At 38.6% G+C, this 14,956-nt stretch overlaps 1 protein-coding gene across 1 annotated transcript in view; it reads left to right on the plus strand.

Annotated features, from left to right (window-relative positions):
- The window catches only part of kirrel3a (kirre like nephrin family adhesion molecule 3a), a 230,770-nt gene that overhangs the window by 136,716 nt on the left and 79,098 nt on the right, over positions 1-14,956 (plus strand). The window contains exon 3 of the mRNA XM_067432960.1: positions 2,706-2,855. Within this exon, the coding sequence (XP_067289061.1) occupies positions 2,706-2,855 (150 nt within the window). The remainder of the gene's footprint in view (positions 1-2,705; positions 2,856-14,956) is intronic.

The following is a 14,956-nucleotide window of genomic DNA, read 5'->3' on the forward strand; positions in this document are numbered from 1 at the left end:
TTTTTTTTGATTTATACATCAACTGAAAACTGAATAAACAAGCATTGTAAGGTTAGGACAATATTTGGTTGAGATACAACTATTTGAAATTCTGGAATCTGAGGGTGCAAAAAAAATCTAAATACTGAGAAAATCGCCTTTAAAGTTGTCAAAATGATGTCCTTAGCACTGCATATTACTACTGATAATTTTGTTTTTTGTTGATATATTCATGGTAGGGAATTTACAAAATATCTGCATGAAACAAGATCTTTTTTTAATATCCTAATGATTTTTGGCATAAAATACAATGGCTATTGGCACAAATATATCTGTGCGACTTATGGTCCAGGGTCACATTTCCTTATCTTTAATTATATTAGAATACACACTACCTTTCAAAACATTTATTTTTACTGTATGACAATAAAAACAGCAATATTCTGAATATACAGTGCCTTGCAAAAATATTCTGCCCCCTTTAACTTTGCGACCTTTTACCACATTTCAGGCTTCAAACATGATGATATGAAACTGTCATTTTTTGTGAAGAATCAACAACAAGTGGGACACAATCATGAAGTGGAGCAAAATTTATTGGATATTTCAAACTTTTTCAACAAATCAAAAACTGAAAAATTGGTCATGCTAAATTATTCGGCCCCTTTACTTTCAGTGCCGCAAACTCTCTCCAGAAGTTCAGTGAGGATCTCTGAATGATCCAATGTTGACCTAAATGACTAATGATGATAAATAGAATCCACCTGTGTGTAATCAAGTCTCCAAATAAATGCACCTGCACTGTGATAGCCTCAGAGGTGTGTTTAAAGAGAGAGCATCATGAAGAACAAGGAACACACCAGGCAGGTCCGAGATACTGTTGTGGAGAAGTTTAAAGCCGGATACAAAAAGATTTCAAAAGCTTTAAACATCCCAAGGAGCACTGTGCAAGCGAAAATATTGAAATGGAAGGAGTATCAGACCACTGCAAATCTACCAAGACCTGGCCGTCCCTCTAAACTTTCAGCTCATACAAGGAGAAGACTGATCAGAGATGCAGCCAAGGCCCATGATCACTCTGGATGAACTGCAGAGATCTACAGCTGAGGTGGGAGTCTCTTTCCATATTACAACAATCAGTCGTATACTGCACAAATCTGGCCTTTATGAAAGAGTGGCAAGAAGAAAGCCATTTCGTTTAAAGTTTGCCACAAGCCACCTGGGAGACACACCAAACATGTGGAAGAAGGTGCCCTGGTCAGATGAAACCAAAATTGAACTTTTTGGCAACAATGCAAAACGTTATGTTTGGCATAAAAGCAACACAGCTCATCACCCTGAACACACCATCCCCACTGTCAAACATGGTGGTGGCAGCATCATGGTTTGGGCCTGCTTTTCTTCAGCAGGGAGAGGGGAGATGGTTAAAATTGATGGGAAAATGGATGGAGCCAAATACAGGACCATTCTGGAAGAAAACCTGATGGAGTGTGCAAAAGACCTGAGACTGGGACGGAGATTTGTCTTCCAACAAGACAATGATCCAAAACATAAAGCAAAATCTACAATGGAATGGTTCAAAAATAAACATATCCAGGTGTTAGAATGGCCAAGTCAAAGTCCAGACCTGAATCCAATCGAGAATCGGTGGAAAGAACTGAAAACTGCTGTTCAAAAACGCTCTCCATCCAACCTCACTGAGCTCGAGCTGTTCTGCAAGGAGGAATGGGCAAAAGTCTCTCGATGTGCAAAACTGATAGAGACATACCCCAAGCGACTTACAGCTGTAATCGCAGCAAAAGGTGGCGCTACAAAGTATTAACTTAAGGGGGCCGAATAATTTTGCACGCCCAATTTTTCAGTTTTTGATTTGTTAAAAAAGTTTGAAATATCCAATAAATATCCAATAAATATCCAATAAATTTCGTTCCACTTCATGATTGTGTCCCACTTGTTGTTGATTCTTCACAAAAGATTACAGTTTCATATCATTAAGCTTGAAATGTGGCAAAAGGTCGCAAAGTTCAAGGGGGCCGGATATTTTCGCAAGGCACTGTATATATAATAGCAATTTAAAATAACTGTTTTCTATTTTGGTATATTTTAAAATGTAATTTATTCCTGTGATGCAATGATGAATTGTCTTCAGTGTCACAATGCTTCAGATCATTCTAATATACTGATTTGCTACTCAAGAAATATTTCTTATCAAATTTGAAAACAGCTTTTCTGCTGTGGAAACCGTTTTTTGTGAAAACCGTGAGCATCAGGATTCTTTGATGAATAGAAAGTTCAAAATAACAGCCTTTATATTATACTAGCTGAATAAAAGTATTAATTTCTTTCAAAAACAAAACGAAACTGCTCTCTAGATGTCAAATGGTTTTGTGTAGCAGTTTGATCTGTGGACACTTTACGTCTGAATTCAAGGCGCATGTTGCGTGTTCATGTTGCAAAGTCTAATTCCAGTCATACCACAAGTTTATTTTGCTATGTTTTCTTTTCATGACTGAAGTAAGCATGACTGGAGATCATTCAAGGCCAACTCAGAATGGGTCCCTTCTCTTATTGTGCAGTAAACTATTGGTCTTTTTGTTTCTGGTATTTTACCCATTCCTGCAACTTTCATAGAATTTAACAATTCTAAAAATGCAACAAAATTCACAACAATAGTGAGTAAGCTTCGTTTTAAGCGTTGATTGTTTAATGTTAACCTTGTGTTTCAGGTTATCCACGCTATGATGTGATTGGGGACCACAGCAAAGGAGAATATCACCTACTGATCCAGAGGACGGAACTGGCCGATGACGGCAGCTTTGAGTGTCAAGCCATCCAGGCGGCTAGCAGATCTCGACCTGCTCGCCTCACTGTTCTGGGTCAGTGTCACCTACCAGAACCTTCCAAAAAAGAAACAGATAGAAAGTCTAATAGACAGATAGATGTGTTAAATTACAAGCAAGTTCTGGGGTTACATTTTTGGTTCTCTTTTCTAATTGGAGACTTTTTTTTGTATGAGTGTGGATAGATGGATTGATGGATGAACTGACAGACAATCAGACAAATCGATACATACTTAAACTAGAATAGCACTCGAGCAGCAAAAGAGTAAAGAAAGCGTGGCCCTGAGAAGGAGAAAGAATGAAAAAGCTCTGCCTCTGCAATAATGTGAATGTAGACAAGAACAAAGTCAATCTCTGAGTCAGATAAATGTGTGATATTCTGAAATCAGGGCTAATCAGCTTTAATAAGACACATTAGATATGTTTGCGATCGATAGAGGCCCTGACACAAATGCATTGCGTCAGCTTAGCTCCCGGGCAGCCTGGCTCGGCCTGATTATCATTATCGATTTCTTTCCTTCCTTTGTTAAAACTATGATATATTCCAGAGGAATAAGTTCATTACACCGGCCTCGAAGTAACAGCGTTTTAAACCAGTAATCTGAGTCTAGACGCTTAAAGCCGAGCGAAGATGCCGGCAATTCTAGGTCCATTAAAATGATTAATTATAGATGAGAGACCGCTCATTTGTTTTTATTTTTTGCTGGTCTGGTGGCAGCAGAGACAAATCATCATGCTCCCCAGGGCAGACCCATTAGCCTGACATGTAATCCCACACAAACTGGCTTACTTCTGAAAAGTTGCATGCAAAACCGCAAGCGGCTCCTGAGCGAGGTAATGAACCTCATGTAGGGACTCTGTCACCGTCAATCCCCTGTCACTTCCCTCCCGGGGGGGACGGCGGCGCGTGACCACAATCAGACGTGGCGTTTCTTTCGTTCGCTCGCGCTATCTCTCTCCTGACAGAGTAGACTTTGTAACCTGATTGGATCCCTCGTCTGTGAAGTTTCAAACCTGTCTTTGTCACTTACAGAGAAAAATGGCTGTGCAGGCTTTTTCCTGACTTTGAAGCACGGCGTTTGGGCACGAGTCCAGGGCTCCGTTGCGATGCATTAATATGCCTGGGTCTCAAATCATGTTATGCCGGTGAGTATCGGCCCCTAAATGGCGTCGACAGTCCCCACGAAGCACTCGTGCAAATTCAGAGGGAGTTTGTGCTTTCTTTTATTCCAAGTTCATGTCTAACACAGTGTCCTAACTAGACACGATGCGATAAGATTCCAGCGTCAAGAAATTTGTCTGTCCGCAGCAGACAAGACAAAATCAATCAAAAAACAGTCAGTCATAACGGCGTGTGCCGTGTGGGGAAGTGTAGGCTATGGCACAAGAGATTCATTTTGACGGCACTGGAGTAGTATCAAATTCACAAATATTAACACCATTCAACATTACTAAAAATACACACTGAGTTACTAAACATATTTGTCATAGAATATACTTGTTTGTTCAGTTTGAACGTTCTTGTTTCCATTTCTTTCATTTCAAGATCTGAGGTGAATTATTCATTGATGTTTTAGCACGATGACGTTACAAAGCTGGGAGCACTAAATTATATTCAAAGTCACATTACACGCATTTAAAGGTGCATTATGTAGTGTTTTTGCAGTAAAATATCCAAAAACCACCAGTGTTATATAGTTTGTTCAGTTAAGTACTTACAATATCCCAAATGTTTCCAACTATTTGTAAATTGTGAGAAAATTGCTATTTTAACAAAGGACTGGGATGTCTAAAGGAGTCGCCTGTCAATTGCGTCATATCTGCATTACTCTCGGTTTCCAGATTTATTTGTCAGAAACACTTTACTGTTAGCAGTGTGAACAAGTGTCACAGCAGCCGCTGAGCGAACACACAGACTAATGTCATAACATAATTTTAAACACACTTAAGTATATCTAATATGATAAACAGAGCTATTACCTCATACTCATGACGGAAATGGCGCTGGTGACTGTGTCCCATCATAATAAAAGTCCCGCTGCTCGCGAGGCGTGTGTTGTTCATCTCACTATAAATCGCTCCAGCGGCCTTGCTCAGCTCCCTCAACACTCGGTCCTGCTCTGCTAAACGCTACAGTAACGTAATAACCGCATTCATGAACATGATTTCTGCCCGAGTCCTATTTTCCACTGGCTGTGAGGGTGAAGACCACATGTCCCAAGATGCTGCGCTCATCAAACTATGCCTTTGTTTTGATCATGCGCCCTCTAGCGGATGGAAAAGTTGCATAGTGCACCTTTAACATTAAATAAAGCACATGAACGTAACCTTAGATTATCATTGTCAATTATTATGTTGTTGTATCTGCGACTCCACAGAAATAAAAACCATTTCTAAAATAGAATCATAGCACGTGTAGTTAGGACACGGTGTAATTGTCACAAACCAAGACTGTGCAGAACATTTGTAAAACAAATGATTGCACACTTCAGTTATTGTATTCAATGAAACAGCATAAATTAAATACATTATTGCAGTCCCCTAGTTCAAACATACTATTTCAAAAGAATGGCATCAGTACATATAAATATATAATTGTTTTTTCCACATTTTGTTTTATTCTCTTTCAAGCTGTATGGCTTTGTAATAAGGCTCTCGAACAATCAGTCTCTGTTTCGGACGTGCACTTTTGCAATTACACCAGCACACACTCGGCAGCGGGAGGGCGGCTGACCTGTCGGAGTGACATTTGAACTTTGAATATCCGTAGGAGAGTTGCGGGGTAACCCAGTTTGCTTTGTGGTGGCCAGCCTGCTGAATAAGACATGAGATGGGGTTGGTACACATTGCTGAAGAAGGACCCCTGAGGCTAATTAGATCCAAGGAATTCCCCTAAAGCCAAGCCGAGGAGCTGGAGAGAGAGCCGGAGAGAGAGCAAGAGCCGCGGCGCAGCAACTCAGTGAACCGTGGAGAGAAACCCGAGCCACTTCCAAAGGTCACTATTGTTTAAAAAGAGCCACTGCAGTGTTTCTATAAGCTCTCAGCATTTGTTCTGCTCATTGTCTTCAGAGTTAAAGAGGCTTGTGCAATTTGGCTGCTTTCAGACTTAATTAGAGGCTTTCTTTCCTTCTTGACGCGATTGAATGCGAATGAAAATAGGCTATGTGGAACAAAAGTACAGTTCATTCAATGTGTCAAGCTCCTCTAAAGTCAAAATACAAGCAAAATTGACCCCATTTACTTTTCTTAGTCTTATTAGAAACAATTCATTGGTTATTTAAAAGTTTGAAAACTTTTCTATGTGTCTATGAAATGCATGGATCCTCAAATAGCGGGCCGCAATCTGATCCCGGTTCCGGACACTAACTTGGTTCTGACCGGACCACGAAACAGTGACATGGTAGCACTATTTGATCATTTCTACAGTTTAAAGTGAACAGCGTGTCAAAACATTGGAACTGTTCACACCACAAGCGCTCTGTCATTTATGCTAATGATCGTTTTGCCGCTATATCCTCTAATATATACAGTCACACCAAAATGTATTAAGATACCTTCAACATTTTCTCACATTATCACAGTTTATTCACTAAAGTTGAAATAGTAATAAAATATGACAAGAACTCAGAGTTACACTTTCAGAACAAGTTAATCTTGATAATGTTAGATAACTTTGATAGAAAGATATATAAGGGATTTAAAATATGGTCAGGTCAAAGTGTCTGAATAATGGTCCCACATTTTTATACATTTTAGTGTATGAAGAATTTTTAGGTATAATATGTCACAGTTTACTTTGTTGTGGCATTTTTGCAGTTTACTTAGACTAATATATTATATATTAATTAGGGATGTCCCGATCAGGTTTTTTTGCCTTCGAGTCCGAGTCCGAGTCATTTGATTTTGAGTATCTGCCGATACCGAGTCCCGATCCGATACTTCTATAATACATTTTTTAAAAATAAAGAAGAGCAAAAAAACAAACCAGGATGTTCCTTATTTTTTATTTTATTCACCTTATTTTAACATTCAACAACTCTAACAAACAGAGCACTTCTGTGAGGTAGCTTGAACAATCAAGTAATAAATAACAAATTCTTCACTTTTGGATTTTAGTGCAAAAGTAAATATAAAAAAGTCCAGGACCGGAGTTGCGCAGAGCAGGAAGTACAATGGCAATATCAAAAGCACACCCATACTCTCACAGATGCAGAACAATTAATTATGTTGGTGTGAACTAAACAGTTATGGAAATTAAATTAAATCAAATTAATCTGCTCCCAAAAATCCCGAAGAAAGTCTGTTAGTGCCTCAGTGACAACTTCACTCAGAGATGATGTCGATCTCAGCTGTCAATCATGACACAGCCGTTTTTATAGCATCAAATAACTGTCTAAAACTAAACTTATTTATAAAACGAACACTTGAAATGAAATCATCGTGACGATAACTGCCTGCAATGTCATAAACTAACTTTGGGCAAAACATATTTGAAGTGTAATTTGACTGAAGTGTAATTAACAAAGTGCTTTTCAGGTTTTTATAGGTCTAACGTTAGTTTTTAGGTAGAGAAAGTGAATAAAGTAGGCTAATGAAATGTAAAATAGCTGCATATTTAACTGTTTAAATTAAAGACTAATCCTTACAAAAGCTATTCAATCAAGAGCAGTGAGTGATTCCTTATCTTTTGTTTGACATTAAACAGACAACAGTAAAGGCTACTGCCCCTTTAAGACCTAATGGAAGGCTCTGCGTCGTCTTTCTCGACTGTATAAAGTCCTCTTAAGGCATATTCAGACTATGTATGCTTGGATACTCATCAAGATGGACATGTTGACATACTTCTTGTGTGAGTTGGTCCGTTTAAGCGCAAGACTTGAAAGAGAACTCAATATCTGCGGGCTGTGAGACGAGTGCGCGCTTTCGGATGATGCACAGAGATAGATCAGCGCGCGCGCTCTCATTCGCATCTTCTCTACACATGACGGTGAAAATGACTGCTCATATTCAATGACAATATGGCAGCACTCGCATGAATTGAACAAAGATTACACAGATAGACCGTTTTGCCCACGTTTTTCTTTTATTAGCGCTGTTGTAATACTGAGGAGCCAGCACGCTACAGAAACATACATAAGGCATTATTTTCAAGTTACAACCCATATTATTGATGCGTCATCAGATGTGAGATGAACCGCGGTGCAAGTGCGCACCTTTTAAACGGCACCCCTGCTCACCTCACCCCATAATATACATATATATCAGAGTCCTGATCGGGATATAACGTCCGATTCCGATCGAGTCTGAAATCACGTGATCGGGCCTGATTTCCGATCACGTGATCGGATCGGGACATCCCTAATATTAATAATAATTAATAAACTTTAGTGTCCTGCACCCACTAGTAAAAAATTATATCTGGTGTATAATTTTTGGTTTGACTGTAAATGTATATCTTTTTTCATGTCAGTGTTTTTTTTTGAGTGTTGTTTTCCTAAATGAAACGGCATCCTATTTCCAATAGGCCTCAATATACACTCAGGACAAATTTGTGTGTACATTGTTTGTATAAAAAAATAAATAAAAAAAATAAATAAAAAAAAATATTAAATGATTGTATTCAGTTTGCCATTATAAATTAAGTAAATGATTGCATTCTTTCTCTCCGTCTTTATTTCAGTTTGTAAAACCTTAATTCAATCCCATAAATACAGCTTGGGGTTAATAATAACTAAGACTTTTATTCAGTAAGGATGCATTACCCTTATTGGTAACACTTTACAAAAACATTCAGTTATAAATAATTTATAAATTATTAATTAATGTTGAACTAATCCTTTACAAAACATGACTATTTTTTTTATAACTTATTAATAAGTGGTATGCTAACGATTTAGAAATGTGCTGTAATAAAAATAAAATAAAATCATGAAATAAATCAAAACAGATCAATAGTAGATGTTTGATGAGTTATTGATATCTTATTTATCTAGCCTGACAAGCCAGACCCACATCAAGATGTTTGGTCTGGAAACTCACCACTGACAGGGCTCAATCCGAGGGGCGGGATAAACGGTTGTCTTTCAAACTCCCTCCGCACGGGATAGGATAGCGCTACACCAACCAGAGCAACGAAGGTTAAGCAGAGCTCGTTGATAGATTAAACTTTCGCCGTATCCGGTCGGCTAAACTCCGAACACATCTTCCCTTCTTAAGAATGACTTCAGTGCCGTTCTTTGTTCTTTTCTCAGAGAAAAGCTTAACTCCAAGTCTTCCAGAGTCGTGGTCAAAGCTGATTCGAAAGACCGCCGTTCGCCAGTTTCTGTGTTTACTAATAGCACGTAAGCGCAACTAAACCGGTATTATGTTAAGCCCCACCCATTGACTCTATACACGATGTGATTGGCCTGACCAGAGTTTGGCGTTTACAGCTCAGACGTGTATTGAGAGTTGCTAGAGGACACTCACGGCAAATTAGATTTGTTGCCGCTAGGGTGCGACTATATTTCTAGGCTATTATTTATCACTTATAAATCATTGAAGTATTTATGTCAAAATTGTTTTAGTATCAACTCAATAAACAATGGTTAATCTTGAACAAATGATGAACAAACCATTAGTAAATGATCCGTTTATAATTTACTGATTTGTCTTTAAGTTGTAAGCTGGTGTGTTCAAAAGCACAAACATGCAATATGCTTAAACAGTCATTTTAAGAAGAGTCATTTATTTGTTTTCAAGGGGATACACATTTCTAAATGACTTACTGTCAGGGGATTGCAGTGGGTTATGATAAATCATTTCACTCATCAGCACATACTTATGTTATGTGTGGGATCTTGTGATAATGTGAACCGGTTTCCACTGAAGCTCATGTCAGGTTTTTCCCAGTGTTTATAAACTACATGTGTGTCAGAGAAGACAGTCTATACCCTCACCAGTCATCAGTTACACTACAGTACAAACTACAGTGTTTCACACCTGTATGATGTGCAAACGCATGAATAAATCATTTACAAAGCTAACAGCATCCCCTAATCTAAAGTGTGAACCATTCATCACTTGTAAATGTGTTTCATATAATGTGTAGATCTTGCTTACCTTTCTTACATTGCGTGTCATTTACAACACTTTCTGAATCTAAAGTGTAAAGTATTCATCACTTAGCATAACACTCATTAATAATTTATTAATGTATTACCTAATCATTTATAAATGACATACCTGAATTAACAAAAAAATCATCAAAATTGTAACATATCACGTATTTATCATTTATGAATGTATAGTCAAGTTTTGTAAATTATTAATTCATCATTAACTAATAACTTATAAGTGACTTATAACTGAACATTATTATAAAGTGTTACCATTGATGGTAATTTCCACACACATTTTTAAAGAGATACTTCAGCGATTAGCATTAAGTTTTGTATTAGTAGAAACCCGGAGTTATTTTTGAATGATCGTGCTTCCGTCCCTCATGTCCCCCTGAGACGAGAGATTTCTGTATTTTGTGTCTGGCCGATGACGCAAAAATCCTCATTTGGCATCATTGGAGGGTTTTTTGGCCAGAGGCAAGAGACCACATACAAAAGAATATGAACTGAAAACGCACCATGGACACACACCATGAATGACTCCGGGCGTGAATGAATGCCACTGCGGCCATGCTCATTTTTGTTTCGGTTTAGAATTAGCACCAATTCAGGGGCAGGTTGCTTCAATTGCAGGTTCATTAGCCTATTATTCTTAATGAAAAAACACAACAAAACGGTAGAATGCAAACTCACTTAAATAGACGCTTTTACCAAATCCTCCGCTATCATCTTGTCATTGAACTCTTCGGTCTCATGACGAATGAAATCTGAATCCTGCTGTGTTTGTGCTGTGACTCTCTTCTGCTCATGCTGTATTGAGGAGACACGTTCAGTTTTTAATTGTAGTTGAAACCAAAATGAGCATGAGCACACGATCATTCGAATATACTACCGGGTTTCTACATAGCTGGTAGTCACTGAAGTAACCCTTTAACTTAATTATTTTATTACTATACAAATTAAAACAACGCTGAGGGGCGGTGCCGCGGTGGGCAAGGGATGTAACCGGTGGGAGTGGCTTCATTGGCAAGTGCATTTTTGTTTCTCCACATGAACCAAAAATATTTTTTCTGATTTTCTCAGTCTAGAAGGCACAAACTTCTAAAATAATTTCACATTTCTACTGCATAAATTACCCAATTTAAATACACATTCCTCTTCCCTGCAGCGAAGTACCCCTTTAAGCAGCACATTTGTTTTCAACAGCGATAATAATAGGAAATGTTTCTTGAGAAGCAAATTAGCATATTGGAATGATTTCTGAAGGACCACGTGCCAGACTGAGGTAACGGCTGCTGAATATGCAGCTTTGGCATCGCAGAAATAAACTAAATATTAAAATATATTATTACCCTTGAAAGAAATTGATGAGCACAAGACATTTATTTCAAAAACAAACCCAAAGCGTTTGAATGGTTATGTAGATGGACTAAAAGCCAAAACTCTTATTTTGGTGTTAAGGGATGTTTAACTTGGAATCTAATTTTGCAGTCAAGTCACATTAATTAGGTCTAAATGTGAATTTCTTAGACTAGTAGTAGGAGAAAAGCTAGTGGATTAAAGCTTTGTACAAGATGTTATCCTCTGCCTTAAGAGTGTGTTGAACAAGCCATTTTAACCCGTCCCAGAGGGAGACAAACATCAGTCCTAATGAGAGGAGACGGCAATTATTTGCAGTCTTTCAAAGCAAAGAGGCTGTCCTGTTCCTCCTCTTCGTGGATGAGACACCAACCAGGGATCATCACTTGATTCTCGGGAAGGTGGTAAAAAGATGTGCTATTGTCTTTTTCCTTTTTTGTGGGGTTCTCACTCTTGCACAGCAAGCTAACTCACCCAGATCTGACCAAATATGCTCCCCGTCTCCTCATGTTAATGTCAGCGCCAGCATTGGCCGCGAAAAGTCACATCGCAGCCAGATTTAGAAAAGAGAAAGCAAACAATGATGTGATGAAATTGAAAATGCAGAGTTCACAAATACAGGTCTCGACCTGAATAACAGCCAAATGTCATTGTTTGCTGTCTCCCCCAAGTTCTCTTGGTTTTAAATGCAAGAATTATCACTTCAGTCTGCAAGTGCAGTTAGTGTTATGAATTTTAAAAATGTATTGAAGTTTGCAACAGCTGGTCCTCCTTTTAAACGTCACACTTTGTTGAATAGGCAGCAGGCATGGAGCAACATCTGCATCTCGGAGAAATGTGAATTCACAGACAGGTTCTGTTTCACAGCAAAATGAATATTCTCACTATATGTGACATAGGTGCAAAACTTCCAGCTGCAGCTGGGATATATGCAATGTCTAAAATTAACTGGCAAAACGCTAAATGTGAGTAACAAAAGGATTTGGAGTGCATTGAATTGGCCATTTAAGAATTCAAACAAAAGGCAACTATCCATTTTCATTTATTCATCTGTTAGTTCAGGTCTGTATATTAGATTGGTGTGGTGTTCCACAATGAAACACTTGAATTGCAGGGACTCTTTCTGCAAGTTACATCATTACACTAGTAGGTGGTGACATAGTGACTCTAAATGTGTGAGTCATTTGAGTCATTTACTTAAATGATTCACTCATAAACACTGATTTATTCAAGAGCTAAACAAATGACTGTCTTTGTGAATGAATCATTGAATCATATGCTCACCCAGTTTGTTCATAAACACAGATTACAAAAAACAAATCTGCATTTATGAGTGAATCATTGTTTTTATGAATGAGCCTTTGGGTCATGTATGTTACTGAGAGGGACCCAAGGAACAGCACAAAAAACAATATTATATATATATATATATATATATATATATATATATATATATATATATATATATGTGTGTGTGTGTGTGTGTGTGTGTGTGTGTGTGTGTGTGTGTGTGTGTGTGTGTGTGTGTGTGTGTGTGTGTGTGTGTGTGTGTGTGTGTGTGTGTCCTTATGACTCTCAAATCTGAGATAAAAAAACTAAATCTTAGTATTTTGAGTCTCTTCTGTACTGATAAGAAAAAAACAGGAATAAAAAACAAGGTTAAGGAGCAGGTGCCTTTGCCGACCTCAGAGAGACAACTTTATAATATGAATTCCCAGTAAAAAAGAGCAGTACTGTGTTGTCAGTAAAATTGCACTGTGACAGGTTCCTCCTGTACTGTAGAGCTCCCACCGGGCATGTGGAGCTGGACACCAAGTTCTGATTAGAACAGAGCGCTGCTGTTCGCTGGCCTTTCCAAGCCAAAGGGCTCTCTGGTGTGGGCTACTTGTCCATGACCATGCATGTCATCGCTGTACATGCTGCAGTGTTTCTTTTTGGGTGTCCTCCCAAGATTACTGCTGTTTCTGAGCATCAGGCGTCTCGGTGACATGCCTTCCCTCCCAGATATGCTTTAAAGGGAACTCGAGCAGAAGGAGTGGGATAAATTGTATGCTCTCAATTCAGCACTTGTGTCAATAATGGCACCCTGTAGTTAAAGCTCATCAAGCTGACATCTATTTATTTATTTATACTCGTTATGCATGTCATAACCGAAGAACAAACAAGCTGAACCTAAAGCTTAATTGAACTTTTAATATTCATCGCCTTCAGTAGATTTAGCACAATACACGGCAGCCCGTCTTTATATAAGACATATTAATGTGAAATGACAGTACTAGTGTTAACTGAAATTAAGAAAAACGAGATTGTCAATTATCCGATGCATTGGCCAAAGCTTTCAGTATTGCAAGAAACAGAGACCTGCAATACAACATTTTCTTTTCTTTCACAGACATTTCTGAAATGTCTCACTTGATGCTGTTTCCTTTAAAGAGAGCAAACTGTTTGCAATTGAAAAACAGGCACAAGGTCGTCCGATGTTCTCGCATTGATAAGCTGGCAGAAGGATGTAAGACAATGATTTCTATTATAAAACAAACAGACAGTTGCTGCAAGGCTGCTTGGCCATTGTGCTGTTTTAATCAGCATTATCCCTGCACGTTTTATTGTCATCTGATACTGTCGAACGTTTGTTTCAAGGTTAGTTTACCTCTAACTCAATGTAAAGCAGTTTTCATTAAGAATGTGAAAAATAACCCTTCTGTTACATTTTAACTTTTTTAAATGTAATTTTACCTTCTTTATTAAATTTTAATTGGATTGCCTGCAGTTCATTTGAGTCTAAGTGCCCCCTTTGTTAACAAACTGGCCTTCAGCAGGAACCTTTAAAAGGTGAAACAGCGTGCCATATGATCAACAACAAGAGCACAGTTTCAAACAACACAGAAGAATATTTTGCTTTAATTCAAATGTTTGCTGGTGGAGAGATCGCATCCGCTTCTGTTTAAAGGGTCTTTATCGTGAAGCTCCGCAAGTATTTTTAGTTAATACACCTGGAAAAAAAAGAAGAAGGGATAATTGCTAAAGGCTGTGTGCCGTTGTGTGGTACAGCAACTAAACTCAGGATGAAAGTGATTAATCCACCGCGCTACCAATTCCTGTGAGAGAAAGACGGAGAGAGGGAACGAGAAGGGAGAGAGACATCTCCAGATGTAAGACCAAATCCAGGTACATTACAAAATAGGTCACATTTCCCAGAATGCCCCTTCTCCCTTGTTTCCAAAATGAAATTGCTCCATTTTTCTCCTTCCACATGCTGAATGACTCGAGGTGTCTCAAGGGCCCGGTGTATCAAGAGGGCAGAGACAGAAGTAATTCGGTCCTGGCTGTTCGTTAGGCTCCATGTTAGAGTTTCTCCCCACTCTGAACAGCAATTACGGCAGTATGATTAATCCATCGTGTTGACCGGCTCAACACAAAGAAGATGATTGGCCGCGTTAAGGCTCCAGCTCTGGAAGCGTCGCACCCGGGCATATTTGCAAACATGGCGGTCACAAGAAGGTTTAACATGGTCATGCCAATTTTTGGCACTCACATTGAGAGCATGAACCATCTGGGATCTGTGCCACATGGAGAGTCATGGGATGCTATCCAAAGCTACTTGGAAATGCCAGTGTGTGAATTCACACCATAATATATTGGCACTTAGCTTTCTGGAATTCTAGGACTTGAATGTTG

The sequence above is a fragment of the Pseudorasbora parva genome, chromosome 23 (genome assembly GCF_024679245.1).
Source record: "Pseudorasbora parva isolate DD20220531a chromosome 23, ASM2467924v1, whole genome shotgun sequence".
In the NCBI taxonomy this organism is placed as follows: Eukaryota; Metazoa; Chordata; class Actinopteri; order Cypriniformes; family Gobionidae; genus Pseudorasbora; species Pseudorasbora parva.